The sequence below is a fragment of the Cyprinus carpio genome, chromosome B14 (assembly GCF_018340385.1).
Source record: "Cyprinus carpio isolate SPL01 chromosome B14, ASM1834038v1, whole genome shotgun sequence".
NCBI lineage: Eukaryota > Metazoa > Chordata > Actinopteri > Cypriniformes > Cyprinidae > Cyprinus > Cyprinus carpio.
In genome coordinates this window covers 7,903,667-7,923,307 of record NC_056610.1, presented here as the reverse complement: position 1 = coordinate 7,923,307, position 19,641 = coordinate 7,903,667, and the positions used below count along the sequence as shown (strand labels likewise).

General features: G+C 34.6%; 1 protein-coding gene across 1 annotated transcript in view; it reads left to right on the top strand.

Annotated features, from left to right (window-relative positions):
- LOC109076953 (protein diaphanous homolog 1-like) overlaps positions 1 to 19,641 on the top strand; it is a 93,798-nt gene that overhangs the window by 63,895 nt on the left and 10,262 nt on the right. The window contains 9 exon segments of the mRNA XM_042737719.1: positions 10,007 to 10,105; positions 10,305 to 10,399; positions 10,791 to 10,893; positions 12,008 to 12,114; positions 12,200 to 12,439; positions 12,713 to 12,842; positions 13,377 to 13,526; positions 13,830 to 13,993; positions 17,054 to 17,204. Of these exon segments, the coding sequence (XP_042593653.1) occupies positions 10,007 to 10,105; positions 10,305 to 10,399; positions 10,791 to 10,893; positions 12,008 to 12,114; positions 12,200 to 12,439; positions 12,713 to 12,842; positions 13,377 to 13,526; positions 13,830 to 13,993; positions 17,054 to 17,204 (1,239 nt within the window).

Below are 19,641 nucleotides of genomic sequence, written 5' to 3'. Positions count from 1 at the left end.
AGCTAGCAGTTTCTAAGCAAAACTGACGCAAAACAGACTTCTATTAAAAAATATTAAATTTTCTCGTCCAAATGCATAAACTTTCTTGAAGAGTACTGGTGTCTCGTTTTACAGAATAAAAATGTACAATAAAAGTAGTCCACATAAATATTCTCTTTTAAAAAATCACACAGGATACATCAGTTCAAACATCATTTTGGGTTCCATATAATACAAGGCAAATGGAACTGAAACGACATGAAAGTAGTGAAATAATGATGACGCATTTTGGCCTGAAATAGCCTTTCAATCCATCATATGACAGCTCGGATGTGTGTGACGGTCATTTTAAGCCCATAGAACCGCTCTTTCCTGCTTTCTTTTCTCTCTAGTAGAATCGGGATGTTCTGATCCTGTTTAATGGCCAGTGAAGTAGGGCCAGATACCCTCGATGATGGACAGAGAAAGACAGATAAGAGATAATGTGCTTCTTAAGGTTGTGTGAGTGGTCTGCGGCGCTGGTGTCCTTTAATTGGTTGGGCCGACTGTGAACTCCAGTACAGAAGAGGCTCAACACAAACCAAACCATACAGCGTAGAACCCTTCGGAGATGGCTGACGGCATGCGGGCTGTGTTTGAGTGATGTCCTCTAGAGACGAACATCACAAATAAGACTGTCTGTGACTTTTATGACCGGCAGAAACTCAACACACACAGTGACGTGTGATTTCTTTAAAGAGACAGATGACCTGAGAAAGTAAAGAATAAATCATCATCTTTATTTCCAAAATGTTATATGGAAAAATGCGGCAGGCACATTCGGAGAAATTATCCTTAGTTTGTGTTTTCGGAAAAACGGAACTCGGTATACGGCATTCCTGATTTTTATGTGACTGTCTCGTTAAGACAAGACGTTTTTGGTCGTCTCAGTGTGAAAATCTTGCACCTCCATCGCTCCTTGCACACACACTGTAAAGTTCCTTCCTTGAAGTGACATTTGAATGTATGTGAGCAAGAAGAGAAGCAGAATCCATTTTGTTGTGTGTTTTCTGTAGGGCGAACCCTGAGCTGGTTCCCTCTTTGGGATTGGATACAGTGGTGTGTGTGTGTGTGAGCGTGTGTGGTGTGTGTGTGTTTGTTGGCGTTTCATGTTTGGATCAGATGCCTCTACGTCTTGCCCAAGTCATAGAATAGAGAACAAACAACCCAACATAAATGAGTCTGGAAGATGCCTCCTGTTGTGTGTGTGTTGTGTGTGGTGTGTGTGTGTGCTGTGTGTGTGTGTGTGTGTGGATGTGTGTCTGTGTGTGTGTAGCGCACATTACAGTGTGTAATGGTACCACCAAACATGCTGGTTCAGTGCAAACATACGTTTTTGACGTCCGACGTTTTCCTTATGTTCATTCGCTGTTTTTTTTAGGGTTTTTTTTTTTTTTATCCTTCTATATTTTAAATTAAACACTTTTTACGGAAACAGATCGGTTTCTTTCACACAATACATTCCAAATACAATTAAAATTTTTTCTAAGGACATAAAAATCTACCTCGTGACTTATGCTTAAAAACTAAGTTGATCCCTTTTGTATCTACATAGATGGGTATAGTTACAACTGAGCCCCAACTTAAATTTAAACTCTACAATTTCTTCTCTTTTATTTAAAAATATATATATATATTAGAATTTTATGCAAACTTTTTATTTTTCTTACACTTTTATAATTTATACAAAGATTTCTATCTTCCTTCAAACTAATGATGTGTCTTTTGAACTCTGTTCATCAAAGAATTCTAAAAAATAAAATGTACCACAGTTTCAACAAAAATATGAAATGACAAAACAGTTTTCAGCATTGATAATAATCAGAAATGTTTCTTTAACATCATATCAGAATATTAGTGATTTCTGAAGGATCATGTGACTGGAGTAATGATGCTGAAAATTCAGCTTTGCTCACAGGAGTAAATTTAATTTTTCAATATATTAATGTAGAAAATCAGTTTATTTTGAATACTATAATAATAATATATAGTAATAATTTTTAGACTATTATTGCTTTGACTACTGTATTTTTTTAATGTTAATGGAGAGATTTCCAAAATAAGTATTAGTAACCATGCATTAACATTAAGTTTACTATCAATTTAATTGTTACTTCCAATTCTATGTCAGGGTCACTATATTCCATAAATCTGATGATTCGCTGAATGCTTGGTCACATCGGCATGCCAAAAACAAAAAAACCGATAACTTTCTTCATATCTTTTAAGTAAATATATATACAGTAAGTGCTTTATGTCACACTTTAGTAGAGGGAACCATTCTCGAAGACCGAGTATCTAACTAGTTGATTGCGTTGTTAGCATTGCCACATATTATTAACATATCAGCCATTATTTAATAATCTACTTATAAAGCACATATTCTGCAATGAACCGTAGATCTACACATCCCTACATCCTAACTATAACATTACCTTGAGAACTATTAATAAGCAGCAAGTTCAGAGTTTATTGAGACAAAAGTGGATAGTTAACTCGATTGTTAATCGACAAGAATTGAACATAAAAAGACGTGTGCCTAGCCTTTAATTCTTGATCTTCCTTTTCCTTTTATTATTAAAACCGAATTACATCTATTAGACTCATTGCCCATTAACTTTCACAACAGCACACAATCACTAGAGTCGCAACTGGAACTCTTTCAACACTCAAGCATCAACACTAGAAACTAAATGTACATTTACACACACACCAGTGAACATTGATGAAGTGTAAATTGTCAAACAGTATGCTATTTTTTAAGAGACCTCGTCAGTGTGGTGTAATTACATGTTGGAAATACACACTGATCTATTTAACACACACACACGCTTGCATATCTCTCGTATCTGCTGCATTCCACACTGACCAAACTAAATCCTGTTAGATAGATGGGTTATTGATTCCCTTGAGTTGTGCTGTGTGTTTAATTGTTTATTGCAAATGTGTGTTTGTGTTTGCTAACGAATGTGGATCGTGTGTTTTGTTCCGGCCTGTGTGTGTGACCTTCAGAAATTTGGTGTGCCAGCACGAATCAAACACAATCTCCTCAGCATCTTAATTAATTACATCCTCACACATCCAGCGAGTGTGGTGTGGGTGTGTGGTGTGTGTGTGTGTGTGTGTGTGTGTGTGTGTGTGTGTGTACGTGTGTGTGTGTGTTGTATCCTGCACGGCTCCCTGGACTCTGAGCTGTGAAGGAGGGACAGATTGACTGAGTCATAGACCAGTTTCACTTATTAAACGTGTGTGTCTGTGTGTGTGTGCGTGTTGTACGACATAAGTTGCTGGGTAATCCCTGCTGTAAAGTCAAATCTATGACGTGGGTCTGTGTGGTGACCATGATGGCACGCAATTGATTCTAAAATCATTACTCTCTGTGTAGTGTGGGTGTGATCCGGTGTGGTGGCGTTCTTAATCTACTCCACACCCCATTCCTGGGAGTGTCAAATATGATGATGTGTTCAACCACCCAGCGGAAGGTGGGTTGTGTGTTGTGTGTTTTTGTGCTGTTTTGACGGTCTGATCAGTAAATCCGGTACCGTACTTAGTGTTTGTTCGTCACTGCTACAGACCTTCATGGCCAGAAGGCACCAAGGAGACCACACACACACATCACACCACACACCACACTCAACACACACACACACCACACACACACACACACCACACACACCACATCTTTCTCTCCTGAAGGTCACTTAGTGCACAATGTTCACAGTCAAGAAAACGCCATTAAAATTTCTATGCCAAAAACAACTTAATCACACTTACTCTCCAGTCCTTTTGAAGAGTGTTGAAAGTAAATTACACACTTTAATTGAAATAAACGAGTCGTCTGTGTGTGAGGAAAATCTGGTCTGTGTGTGAGAAGACTTTTTTCCATTGGTAACTCTTGTCAGTTTTTAATTTTCTGTACATAACAATCGTCTAAAATGCTTTTAGAAGTGAAATGGGCGCGTTCACAGTTGCTCCAATAGATGGGCAGTAGGACACCCCAAATAGCAATAACAGTCAGACATACAAAATACAAATAAACACCTAATATATGCTTTTCCTTTATACACCAATATCATTTTAATGTGAAATATTGATGTTGTTGATTTGGAAAAATAGATTCTAAATAAAATGAACTTTAAATATAAACCTAATTATTTTAAACTATCTTTAGAACAATGATTTCTCGTCTTTTTTACCTGTAAACTGTACAAGATGAACAATAGTAACTGACGTTGACTGTGAGTTAGTGTTGTATTTTATTAAATAATTAAACAAAATTTTTCAATACAATTATACCATAATATATGATATTCTTATTAATATCTTTTTTTACCATATTATTAAACATTTTTTTCACTATTTGTGTGTGTAAACTGTACAAGATGAGCATGTTTTACTGACAATTGAGTGTTGTTTTGGCATTTTTGTTTAATATAATATAATATTTACTTATGTTTCTATCGCAGAATATTAATCTCTTTAATAATCCCCTTTTTAAACCCCCCTTCTTATTTTTTTTTATTTGTTTTTTTTTGTTTATATTTCCTTTATATTTTTTTTACCTCTTTTCTATATCTATTTATTAACATCTTACATGCTATCTATCGATTAGTATTTTACATGGTCTATACCCCTTGTTTATAGAGTATGACAAAAAAACATGGTACCGGCGTTGTGTATGATGTTTATTAAACTTTTTTTGTAAATGTTTGTCTACTTGCTTTTTGGTTTTGTTTTTATAAGACAATGACATTAACCAAATTCTTACTTTTTTTTTCATTATTGTAATTTACAGTTAGTTTTAAATAATCCCAAAAAAAATATCTGATTCACTATTATCTTATACTGTATTCAAAATGCATTGGACACATTAAAGGCAACTGGATTTTTTTAAATATAACCCTTTTTTTTTTTTTTTTTGATTTTGCACTATTTTGGTGTGTTTCTTTATTGCCAATATGTAATAATATCTCTTCTTATTATTTTTTACCGGCGCTGTTGCCACTGTTCATGCAACCAGGGTGCGGCAAGTGAGCACACTCGAAACCCCGCCCACAGTCCATCCCCCTGTGTCTGACCCTCCCATATTTCCTGTGGGTCCACCCCAGCCCCCATCACACATCCACCCTGCCATCTGGCACTGAGTCACCCCTCCGCTCCCCCTCATTCTCTTCCGCTCTTCATTCCTCTCTTTCCACACAAAAAACAGATGAAGGGCCCCTTTCAGCTCGAAGGTTACCCTCCGCAACCAGAGCCTGGAAACATCCCAGAAACACACACACACACTCATGACACATTTAAAAGTTTAAAGGGACGGACGTCTCTCATCAGCTGCTGCTGTGTTTTACATACTTAAAGCCCACAACAACGACCACCTGCTCCTCTTTCCTGTGCTGCTCTCCAGCATCTGTCCCTCTTCTTTCTCCGTTCTTTCTTTGTGTCGAACTCCCTACATTTCCCTGCAGGCCGCAAGTTCATTTTCTATTAGATTACTGAAGTCTTCCGTGAGGGTGTATGTACTGGTACTTGCTATGACAAAGTACATTCCCTGATTTTCTCAAGAGAACCGAAACATTCTTTCCTTGAAGACTTTGTGTGGCCAATGTGCCTGCGGCGTGTGTTTTAAAAATGCCTCTGTAAATGAAACACTTAGCTGTTTCAATTAAGACATTCTCGGAATGTTGGCAAATAGAGCTTATTTTTTGCATTTTAAAAGTAACAGATTCTTCACTATCCTAGCTACTGGACAAATAAATTCACAAAGGAGAGGTTATATATATAGAAATATAATATAGACCATAATATATATCATATATAATAATAATCTGAAAAGCTTCAGTAAAATATAAGAAATTACACCAAGACGACACACCAAGACAGATATATTCAATTTAAATCTGTATTTTAACTATGTTTTTTGTATTTAATGTTTTTGTTTCGAGTGTTTAGCATAAACTTTACTACAGATTTCAAAAGCAAACTCTCTGAGGTAAAGTTTAGTGTTTTGAAATAAATGTAAGTTTGTGCTGCAGTGTGTTAGTTTGTCCCCACTAGCGAGGGCGCTGGCGCGTCCACCACCTAAACTACACTGAACAAAGGACGCTGTCATCACTACACTTTTTAAACTACAAATACTCTAATGACAAAAAGAGCCAGAGGAAAGAACAAAGTTTCTCTCTGTGCGAGAGGATTGCATTGAGCTTGGTGTAACGGGTTTGCTGATGATCTGGAGTTCACTCGCATTCACTTTAAACATGCTGGACGTGTCTGTCTGTCTCTCTCGCTGTGACCTTCCACTCGCATAAACTCTTGCCTTGTATGGGAAAAGAAGAGAGGGCTGTGTGTGTGTGTGTGTGTGTGTGTGGTGTGTGTAGGTGTATGTGTGTCTGTGTTTTAAGTGAGATCAGGAGTTCCAGAAACAGCAGACACTGATGGTTGTGGTTTATGCGAAACTAATATACGCAGAAACACAATGATTTTCGTGTAAGACAGACAAGGGCCGACAAGAGACAGGACACACAAATGAAAAACAGCTGGACACTTACAGAAATAATGTGTGTGTGTGTGTGTGTGTGCTGTGGTGTGTTACTGGTTTAAAGTATTTATAGTTTGTCCCAAGAAGTGAGCTGAATATAACTAATCCTCCCTTTAAAAACGTTTTAGATATTTTGTCATTTGGTGAGTATATACACCTATAATATACAATATAATGCAGTATATTAAGATATGTTACCATATTTATCATATAGAATACTGTATATTTTTACGGGTGTTTTTTAGTGCTAAAAATTCTCTTGTATGTTGTGGGTTTTTGTCTGTAGTCCATATTTTGTTTTTATGGAGAAAAAAAAGCAACACATGATAAATGATATGTCCCTGAATGGCAAGGTGTGTGTTGGAGCTCTTTGTGAAGCAGCTGTGTACGGAGACTATGGATTCCATGAGAGGAAGATAAAAGCCTGAATGAATGAATAGACTTCAGGCAATACAGAAAATACAACGGCAAAGGGCAGCAGGAGCTTTTCAACAAAACACTCCAGAAACAATAAGATTAAAGAGCATGTGTTTTGATAGCTTGTGATTGTGCAATCTCACACACGCACTCTTAAATGTAATGTTTAATATTTAACACAGATGTGCTGGAGTTGTGCTGCAGTTCTCATTGTGACCTGCAGAGGCACCATTGGCGGTTCATAAATTGAGGTTTTGGTATCTCATCTCGGTGCTTGTGTGTGTGTTGTGTGTGGTGTGTGTGTTTGTGAGAGATAGAGAGAGAGAGAAGACCAGCAGCCATTTTGCAACACAGATCCCTTTTATGAATCACAGGCAGTGAGTAGCAGATGTCATATGGTGTGGTGTGTGTTGTGTGTGTGTGTGTGTGTGTGTGTGTGTGTGTGTGTGTGTGTGTGTGTGTTCTCTGGCTGAGCGCAGAATCAATCACCCACTGAATGCGATTTCAGGCCATAATGTGGCCATAGATAAGCAAAGCAAGAGTCACAAATTCAAGATGTTTTAATTTAAGTTTCTTTAAGTAAGAATCATGCATAGTAAGGAAGGCAAGTTTATTCATATAGCAGAAGCACATACCGCATCATATACAATGGTAATTCAAAGTGCTTTACATAATGGGGATTTTCTAATAAAATATAAAAAATGCAAAAAACCTGAGTATTTAGTATTAAGAATCAATTTAAAATGGATGTACACATTCTGAATAATAATTTCCTTTTTTGATGTTGTCAACCCTGTTTTCTTTGTAATTCTGATTTATAAAGGTAACATAAATTTATTTTATCAAATTTTATCAACATCTAACAAAATAGAATAAAGAGGAGGTAATTGGATTTGGGTAATTAAATGTTAAATGTATGGATTTAGCCTTATGGATTAAAATAAATAAATAAATAATTAAAACTAAGCCTTAACTGAAATAATTTATTAAAGCTAAATGAAAAGGCCTAATAAAAATGTAAAAAGTATGTAAAATGTAAAAAAAATAATAAGAGAAAAGAGAAAATAAGAAATAATATAAAAATATCAGGACCATTAAAAAGAGGCCATTGCATTACCACTGTACGCATAGTTATTATTGTCCAATTATAGATTCATATGAAACGGTGTAAGAAGCTTAAGGATCTTTGAGGATCTAAAGTCACATTGTACTTTTAGTGTCAGGGCTCTGCTGTGCTGTCAGAGAAGATATTATTTTTAATTTATGTGTTAGTGTTATGCTGTGCTGTCAGAGAAGATCAGAAAAAACTACATTAGCTTTACTTTTTGGATTCATTAATTGTTTTAGGATTTATTTAGCTATACTTTCTGATGATTCATAAATCAGGTAAATATTATCTCATTTAGAGTTTGATGCATGTACACGTGTGTCTTACATAAGTGAACATGAGCAGCCATTCTTTAAGACCTAATGTGTAAAATTGAAAGTGTGTGTGTGTGTAATGTAATCCAGAGCTACTCACTCTCTTGAGCGGCTCCATATGCTGCTGTAACTCAATACACACACACAGAGAGAGAGATGCCAGACACAAATGTACTGCTCGAAAATGAGGTAGAGAGAGAAAAAAATCCGTTTGAAAGGAGCCTGAAAATGGAGGAGAGAAACTATTCAAAGAGACAAGAGAAAGAATAAAAGACAGACGTGGACATGAGCGTGAGAGGATGGAAGATAATTAAAGGCCAGACTGCAGATAGAGATGAGGATGTTTATCTGATATTGATTGTGTGTTTCAGTGATTATTACACACACACACACACACACACACACACTTTTAGTGATTATCACACGAGCTGATGGTCATCTGATGCTGTGTGTGTCCGTGGGGTTTCTCTGGAGACTTGTCAGTAGTGTGAACTCCAGTCTTCACGTTTCATTAAAGCTGCTGGGCGTTTGACTCTCGCCCTGAGTCCTGACCCATGACCTCTGACCTCCTCCTGCTCCTCACAGTCTGTCTTTAGATCAGAAATGCCAGCACACTCATTTTTATGTGTCTGTGTGTGTACAGAGATCCTTTTCTTTTCTATATTAGATACTTCCCTATGCTATTTGTTATAATAATTATCATTATTTTGAGCCATAAAATTATTTTTTGTACAAACTATTATGTCCAGTACAAATAACATGTGCATGACCTTTTTTAAATTAATAAAAAGTTTTTTATTTGTTTATTTTTTTGTATTTCACTTAAATAGTGCTTTGATGTAGTGTTGATATTGTAACTGTTAAAAATTGTTTTCTGTCATAAAAAATAGAACTGAAATGAAATTTGATTAATGAAGTATAATTATTAAATGAAAAATAAAGAAAATAAGAAATAAAAAAGTAAAAAAAATACAAATAAATAATAGATAATAATAAAAATATAATATTTTCTATTTCTAACTATTAAAAATCATAGTCTGATATTAAAAACAGTGCTGAAATAAAATTAAATATGAATAAGTAAAAAAATCTAAAATTAGAAATGTCACCCTTGCAACTCAAATAAGTTTACTTTAGTACTAAAACTCAAGCTAAATAGAAATATAAAAAACTAATAAAATTGGCAAAAGCACATCAAATTGTTAAAACAAAAATTAAAATTAACTTAAATCAAATGTGATCACAAATATTAAATGTCATAATAAAAGGATAGAAATAATACTTAAATAACACCACTTTGGTGTGACACATGAATTTTTTATAAAGAAAATAAGAAATAAAGAAGTAAAAATACAAATAAACAATAGAAATAGATTGTATTTGTTTTTTTTTGTTATTAATAGGTACAAGTATATCTAATCTATAAAATAGGATGTTGATTTAACTATTGTTGATGCGTCATAGCAACTCATTTACTCTCTATGAAGTGTATATGGGAGAGAGATATGTCCAGCCTTCAAGAAACATCATTTTCAGGACATTTTTGAACCCAAAATTGATGTCTCAAATATTCCAGAGTATTTACCCTCTCTCTTTCTTTCTGTCTTTTTCTAGGTAAGAAGGATCAAGAGGCATCTGAGGATAAGAAAAACACCCAGAAGAAGAAGGTAAAGGAGCTGAAGGTGCTCGACTCCAAAACATCCCAGAATCTCTGTGAGTAACAGCTGAGCATGAATCTTCATTCAGATGTGAAATATCTCACTAGTTTAACACTGTAATTTATAGTGTTGTTTACTCAAAACTCTGTGTGTGTGTTTGTGTGTGTGTGGTGTGTGTGTGTGTGTGTGTGTGTGTGTGGGTGTGTTGTGTGTGTGTGTGTGTGTGTGTGTGTGTGTGTGTGTGTGTGTTGCAGCTATATTCTTGGGTTCAAACAGGATGCCTTATGAAGAGATGAAGAATGTCATCCTGGAGGTCAATGAGAAAGTTCTCACTGAAAACATGGTGCAGGTAGAAAAGTGGATTTTTTTTCAGTGGAAAGCAATCCGGCCTAACTTGTTACAATGTGTGTTTCATTTGCATGCAAGAAAACAACTTATGTTTGTACTCAAAAGAAACTTCAACCAATAATTACCTTGTATAAATGTTTGTTGTTTTGATATTATTTAAGACTATGTTTTTAAGATTACTGTGCGTGAGATCCTTATGTTTAAAATGAAGGACATTTCAAATGATAGCAAAATTCCTCCTATTTAGTTTAGTTTTTTGATCTTATTTGTGAATAAATCTTTAGTGTATGTGATTCCAAAACTAAAGCCAAGCTTATTACAAAAACAGTGAAACTGGCATCATCTTTTCCTGAGTAATACCTTGTGCTAAACAGCTGCTGTGTGTTTTTCAGAGCTTGCTGAAGCTGCTGCCGGAACAGGAACAGATGAACACATTATCAGAAATGAAAGATGAGTATGAGGAGCTGGCTGAGTCTGAACAGTTTTGGAGTTGTGGTGAGAGAAACACACTTATAATCACCTCCTGTAAAAATTTATAGTGTATACAACATAACTTTCAGACATTTAACCATTGGAAAAAAAAATTTTCATAATATTTTGGTTCACTTATTTTTGTTTACAAAAATGCATTAGCACTCCAGTGACTTCTCACAAACATTCACTCAGATAGACAAGTGTAGTGTCTGGGTATGCAGGTGCATATGCCGAGACGAGGGGTTGGTTCACTTATTTTTGTTTACAAAAATACAGAGCCCTGCACAGGCCCCACCCAGCCCTTGTCCAACCAAAGCCTGTGTCTATTTTCTCTCCCTCTCTTTCCCATTTATAGCTGCCTATTGCAGCCATTAAAATAGTTCAGTTTCAATTTTTAAGGTAAAGTGGTTTTTTATATATATATATATATAGAATATTATATATATATATATATATATATGTGAAAAAAATATATATATATTTATTTTTATTTTTTTTTAATAACAGTGGAAACTTAAAATACGCTGTCATTTTTGCTCATGAAGGTAAGGTTAATACATCATTCGGAACTGCAGATGGTCTACTTGTATTTGTGTGCACTCCCAATATCAACAAAACGTTGGTGGTTTTTTTTTTGTTTTTTTTTTAAATGAAAGAAAACAAATAAGATGCGCTGTCTGCCGTATTGGTCTTGAGCAGGAGCGCTTCACAAAAATTTACCAAAATGAATCGAAACTCATAGAATATTTTTCTCACAGGCATGATAAATAAATCTATAGAATGCTTTAAATTACTACTTAAAGAAAAATAAATAAATAAATCAAATCGAGAAACAAATAAAATATTTCATTAAATAATCTGTAAAGTTGCATTTCTCTATAAAGGTGTCCAATGAAAAGATGGTGAGTCAGGATCTCAACTTCTTTGCGACACTGACTCAGAAAACACTAGTTCTTAAAAAATAATTCAAATATCTCCTTATTGTTCTTTCTGTGCCAAGACTGTGTTTGCATGCAGTACAAATTAGCCTACAGTGGCATTTTAGTGCCACGTTAGATAAGATTAATATCATAATGTTTTTAAGAATAAAGTCAAAAAATGATGATGATAATCAGGTTATACGTATTTCATAAAGTTAATGTGAAAATTCCATCAAGTCTGTGGCATCCAACCTGTCCATTCTTCACATTTAACGCAAAAAACAGCAATAAACGTTGGGCTCCCATAACATGTTGGGGTGAGGTGGGGTGGGGGTTGTGCTGTTAAATTTTTTTGCATATGGGCCCGGGGCTGACTTGCTCAGATACATGTGTATATCTCTCTATAGATCAGTTCAGTGAAGCGTTTGAAGCCTCGTCTGACCTCCATCCTCTTCAGACTTCAGTTTGAGGAGCAGGTGAATAACGTCAAGCCGGACGTGGTGGCGGTGACGGCCGCCTGCGAGGAGCTTCGGAAGAGCGAGAGCTTCGCCAAGCTGCTGGAGATGACACTGCTGCTGGGAAACTTCATGAACGCAGGATCTCGCAACGCCAAAGCTTTCGGCTTCAGCATCAGTTACCTGTGCTGTGCAAGGTCATTTCCAGCATCTACATTAATGAGTTATTAATTTTTTTTTTGTTCTTATGTTGTTATTATGAGTAGTTTTTTTCTACTTCATTTCCTGTTAGTTAATAGCTTATCTAACATATCTATAGTTCTCTTTCTAAAGAACAGGTGATTTGTGCCTCTTAAAGCTTTTCAAATGTAGTGAGACAACAGTTTGTAGTCTGTTTGTGGGAAGTGCCTGATATGTGTTGGTCCACCGCAAAGTTAGCAGTTAACAAATGTGTGTGTGTTTTAGTTGCGAGACACTAAATCCGCCGATCAGAAACAGACTCTACTGCACTTCCTGGCGGAAATATGTCAGGAGCATTATCCTGAGGTCATGACCTTCTCAGAGGAGCTCATCCACGTGGAGAAAGCCAGCAGAGGTCTGTCTCAATCTCATCAATGGTTCTTCAATTCAGTTTATATAAACTAATAAAAACAGAGATGCATTAAATTGATCAAAAGTGACATTCATGATATTACAAAATATTTCTATTTCAAATAATTCTGTTCTTGTAAACTGTCTATTCTAAAGAATCCTGAAAAATAAAATGTATCAAAGTTTCCACAAAAAATATGAATCAACGCAGTTGTTTTAACATTGATAACAATCAGAAAGTTTCTTGAGGCAGTAAATCAGCATATTAGAATCATGTGACCCTGAAGACTGGAGTAATGGATGCTGAAAATTCTGTTTTGATCACAATAATAAATTACAATTTAAAATATATTACAATAGAAATCATGTAATATTTCACTTGCTTTTTTTTTTTTTTTTTTGCTGTTTGATAGAATAAATACACCCATGCTAAGCAGAAGAAACTTCTTTCAGAATCAATAAAAATTGTTTTGAACAGTAGTGTGCTACTAATCAAAACAGTTATGAATTAATATTCATCATTTTCTCTTTCTCTCAGTTTCGGCAGAGACGCTTCAGAAGAATCTAGATCAGATGGGAAAGCAGATTAAAAACCTGGAGAAAGACATCGAGACGTTCCCCCCTCCACAGAGCGACAAAGACAAATTCGTAGAGAAAATGACCATATCCTTTACTTCCTCCCGGGCCTGTTGCATGACAGGAAGGTGTCACTTTGGTTTCCACAATCATTTCCTTAAACAATAATGCTATAAAAATAGTGTTGATTACCCATTGTGACATCACTTCCTGTTTGGGTTCCAGAACAAACATGAGTTTATGAATTCATGAATGGAAGTTCGTGAGGATATTTGTTCTAGTACTGTCTCTCTGACGAGGGAAAAAAACAACTCATTTAATGTATTTAGTAATTTTTTACAGTATAAATATAAAATGTTGAGTTATAGTGAATCTAATAATAGCGTGTGATTTTCCTTGACAAAGTTGTGTACAGTTTTTGTAGCGACGGCTAGTGAGCAATTTGAGAAGCTCAAGCTGATGCATCAGAACATGGAGAAGCAGTATGAGGATTTGGCCAAGTACTTTGTCTTCGACCACAAAAAAATGAGTCCAGAAGAGTTCTTCGGTGACCTCAACAACTTCAGGAACATGTTCCAGGTCAGTACACGACCAGCAGTCCACTGAAAATATTACTGATATATTACCTAGGTTTCCTGGTCTTATTGTGAAGAAATCATTAGTGCGTGTTATATGTGACCCTGGACCACCAAACCAGTCATAAGGGTCGATATTTTAAAACTGAGATTTATACATCATCTGAAAGCTGAATAAATAAGCTTTTAATTGATTTATGGTTTGTTAAGGACCAAGATACAACTATTTGAAAATCTGGAATCTGAGGGTGCAAAAATATCAAAATATTGAGAAAATCGCCTTTAATAAATAAGCTTTTAATTGATTTATGGTTTAAGGACCAAGAGAGAGAGAGATCTATATAAAGCTTGTCTACTTTTAAACTAAGCTAAAGTGACTACTGAAACAACATTATCTGTGATAAAGTAATCCATATGAAAACAATGCGATGTCCGTCTTTCACGTCTCGCGTCATTATATCTAATGTGACCACGCCCATCCGCTGAGCGCGCTTTTGATATTTATAATGTTTCACATGAATCTCGTGGCCAACAGGCTGTCAGGAAGCTGAACTCGCTCCTGACCTTGACGTGTAAAGTTTTTTTTTTTTTAGTTTTTTTTTTTTTTTTATTTTATTTTAATGTTTGCTTCGCGTTGAGAGGAATTCACCCCAAGAAAGATGCACTGAGGATTACCTCAGGATTTGAGTTTTTGGATTTACTCAGAAAAAAGAATGAATCACTTCATCCAGCAGAGATCATAACATGAGTAAGACTTTGTGTGTGGTGGTATATATATATATGTATATGTATGTATGTGTGTGTGTGTATATATATATTATATATACACACACACACACACTTGTATTAGTTTTCACAGAACGTGTACACATTTTTACTACGGTTTTAGACTTTTTCCAAACTATAATTCCTGAGTAAATGTATAATCAAGTGAAACATTATGAAGTTTCATTCACATCTAAATGTTTTACTGTACTACTAGTATCAGTGACCATCAAAATAATGTTAATAATGCAGTTTATCATTTAGTTTATTTGGGCGCACATAAACAATATACACTTTGGAAATGCTATTTATGTGATGTTCATTTATATATTTCAACATTACACAATACCAGTCAATACCAGTGTTGCCAACGCAGTAAATATTGTGAAATATTTTTAATATTTTAAAATGACTGCTTTCTATTTGAATATATTTTAAAATTTAATTTATTCCTGTGATCAAAGCTAAATTTTCAGCATCATTACTCCAGTCTTCTCCAAGTGCTAACAATATGCACTATACCATTCAAAAGCCCCCCTTGGAGTCAGTATATATAGAAATATTTTTTTTTTATTTAGCACACACGTGATGATATAATGAAAAACAACTATTATGATAAATGTTACAAACAATGTTGTTCTTTCAATTTATCAAAAAAAAAAACCCTGAAAAAAATATTCTCAGCTCTTTTCAACATTAATAATAATAATAATAACAATGAATGTTTTTTTTTCAGAATATTAGAATGATTTCTGAAGGATCGTGTGACTGGAGTAATGATGCTAAAAATTCATCTTTGAAAATCAGCTTTGATTGATCCTAATAAACTGTTTAACTGCACTCGCAAGTAAATCTCAAGTTATTTTGTGAGATAATTAAATATATTCTAAATAAACTACAAACATAAAAATATATACATTTATTTTTTCCTCACATTCTTTATTGTAACTCTTCCCTCTCGGTCACACACCTGGCTGAAAGGTTCATTATGCAGCTCATTATGTGGGCCTTCACACAAATCACACAAATATTCATGGTACATCACACCTACTCTGATATGCCCTTTCGAAACAAAAGTGTCTTCTAAAATTTAAATCAATCTATTGTTTTCTGTGAGCGAGTAAACATGATGATTTTCACATCATTTTGAAGCAAAAATTCTAGACTACACAAGCTCCAGGTTTGGCAGTCCCTTGTGAACAAATGTTCTGTATGTGTTTTATAAACCTTATTTCAGTGACTTCAAAATTTTTGTTTTTCACTAACCACGCATAAACGTTTTGTTTTCCTCAAAAACACAATCATGTACGTATATGCAATTTACACATTATTATTGTAGCCCAGTTTGTACTGAATACAGTGTTTTTCAGACTTTAGCCATGTATATGTTTATAAGCAACTGAAAAAAGCACAAAAGTCAGGGCAAGTCATAAAATTCTCCAGGCCCCCCAAAACCCCCTTAGACCTCAGAGGGTTAAAGCTGTACAAATGAAGTTCTTAGCAATGCATATTACTAATCAAAAATTAAGTTTTGTTATATTTACGGTATAAAATGTACAAAATATCTTCATGGAACATGATCTTTACTTAATGTCCTAATGATTTTTGCCATAAAAGAAAAATTGATAATTTTGACCCATACAATGTATTTTTGGCTATTGCTACAACTATTACCTGCTATGTCTGTGTTTGGTGCTCCAGGGTCACATAAAGTCTTCATAATTTTTTTCATCAAAAATGTAAAAAACTTTGCTTCTCTTTTGTGCATGACATCAGCAGTCTCCCTTATTTTTAAACCCTCATTTAGTCACTTTTCATCATCCAATCAGTTCTTCATAATATAAATTAAGTCCTACCATAGTGTTTTTTTTTTCTTTTATTATTCTTTTTCTGTTCAGAAATGCAACATACTTTAGCACAGAATTAAAATGGGCTTCAAAGAACTCTATTAGTGGATGAGTAATAAAGATAAAATATTATAGACCCTATACTTTTGAACAGTAGTACATTTTGATTTCTGTGTAGGGACAGTATTTATGCACACACACCTGTGCGGTGTGTTGTGTGGCAGATGGTATCGGTCATCAGTCCTGGTTTAGTATATTAAAACAGACTTTTGCCTAGACATATTCTCTGTGTCATAAAGGACCAGAGACTCCATGTCAAAACACACTTATATTATCTATTCATCATAACGATTCATAAACTTTATTCTCCTTCAGCTGAACAAACACAAGAAGATGTGAATCAGAAATCTTGATGTCACAACTTAACTTGTGTGTGTTTGTTTTACAGCAAGCGGGTGAAGGAGAACCAGAAACGGAAAGAAGCAGAGGAGAAGATTCGTCGAGCCAAACTGGCGCGAGAGAAAGCGGAAAAAGAGAAGAAAGAGGAGGAACAGAAGAGAATGCACGCTGGACAGGATATTCCCAACATCAATGATGGAGGGGGCGGGGGGGGGGGGAAGCAGATTCACATTGTGTGTGAAGGTTTGGGTGTGGGTGTGTGTGTGTGTTACACATTATCCAGGTCACATTTCTCCTCCAAACGACAACAAGACAACTACATTTCAAATATAATTTCTTTTCTTCTTTTCTCCTTTCTTTTCTTGGATTTGTGGTGAAATGTGACTTTGACATGCTCCTTTGTGAGATTTAGACCATTATGAAAAAAAATGACACGAAACTCCTTATTTCCCGTCACACACTGATTCACACTTAAATTTTAATGTGGATCAACAGTGAATAAATCATTTGGCCACAGTAGTACATCTAATAAGCGGAAAAGCTGTCCTCTCTCACACGTGTGTGTGTGTTGTGTGTGTGTGTGTGTGTGTGTGTGTGTGTGGGTGTGTGTGCTCTCTCTCTCCATGTCTCTTTGTCCAATGTGCACACTTTCTTTTTGTATGCATGTATGTGCATGTGTGTGTCTCTCTCTTTCTCTCTGTCTCTCGGCTGACCTACTTTTCCTCGCCTGGCTGTAGTTTTTGAAATTTTTGGGGCTCCAAATTTCCACTTCTCATAGTTTTCTGCAGACTGTGTGTGTGTGTGTGTGTGTGTGTGTGTGTGTGTGTGTTTGTGTGTGTGGATAGAAAAACAAAGTTCATGCATTTGTTGATGCATTAGTTAATTCTTTACCTAACATAAGCTAACGATTTGTTTCTTCATTGTAACTAATTATAATTTTTAGTTATTGTGGTTATGTTATTTTTATTTATTTTGTATTAGTTTTTGTTTTTTTTAAACACTACTTTTTAGCTATATATTTTTTTCCAGTTTTTAAAATTATATTACTTCAACATATTTAATTTAATTACCAAGACAACATTTGTAATTTTCATTTTCAAGTTTAGTTAGACAAGTTTACTGCATAGTTGCTTTTGCAGCTTACAAATCAGTCATATCAGCTTAACCAACACACTGTTATACATGCAGCAGCCCAGACAGTATCTGGACTGAAAACACTTCAGAATGTCTGGATGTCATTTAATTAGACAATTAAAAGCAAGTGTGATTTATTATCTAATCACAATCAGACTGTTTAAAGTCTGAATTAAGTGGCCAAATACACTGGTCACTTTTGAGGTTTGATTTGCATACATGTGACAGATTTGAATGTCAGTTGAGCAAAAACACATGCAACACAGAATATTCTTTCTAGAAGATCACAGAAGCCTGTGTGTCTTACATATGAGTGTTCACACACACACACACACACACACACACACACACACACACGCAACACAGAATGTTATACAGAATATTCTCAGGGTTAAATATTTGAAATGTTTGTCCTTGACATTCCCACTTTTTCTGAAACACACACACACACACACACTATCTTTAGTTTAGCAGGCAAACCCTGAGAATTAGATACATAAGTATTTCCCACATTACAGTTCCACACACTCCATATCACTGAACCACAGCAGCTGATGTGGATGATCAATAGGTGTCAGTGTTGTGTGTTAGATACTCTTTTTTTTGTGTGTGTTTTTGTGTGTTTTGTTTGTATGTGTTTTTATGATTGTGATTTGTCTGTGTTGTGATGATGCTCATGTGTTTGTAATGTATTAATGGCTGATTATTGGTCTGAGGCAGCTGAAAACAGGAAAAGATATACATCCAGAATGTGTCTGTGATGGGAATTATTGTGCTTCACTAAACAGTCTGTGTGTCCCTTTCAAAGATGACCATGATGAAACACGATTTCCACCAAAATACTACAGTTAATTGACAAATGACATAGAATTGAACTGTTTCAATATAAAACATTTTTGTGTACATTTATAGACACTGTAACCATTTTTTGACATCATTTTTGATCAAATCTAGTTTCTTTTAAATGATCTTGGAATGTAAAATGTTTTAAAATTTGAAATATTCATGTAGTCTTTCAGTTTTTGAAATGAAAGCTACAGTACATGCAAAATAATCAGAATGACACTTTACAATAAGATTTTGTTTGTTAAAATAAATAAGCTGCATTGGTTAACATAAACTGAAAATGAAATACTTCTAAAGCATTTATAAATCTTATTTGTTAATTTCAACCGACTAATACATTATATTTTAATTTAAGATTTTTTTTGTTTTATAAAAACCAAACCTTAAAATTAACAAATAACATTAACCAAACCTTAAAATTAACAAATACCATAAAAAAATGATTCCTTGGTTATTTAATGGTAGTTAATGCATCAACTAAATAATGGGTGCCTATTATAAAGTGTTACCGCTCATCATTATTATAATAGAAGTACTTCTAATAAAAAGACCATAATTAATAATATTTTTGTAAATTCATAAAGCCATTTTTTTTTTCATTTTATTTAAAAATAAATAATGGTATTATTTTTATTTATGTAATTATTAATAATTGGTTTAC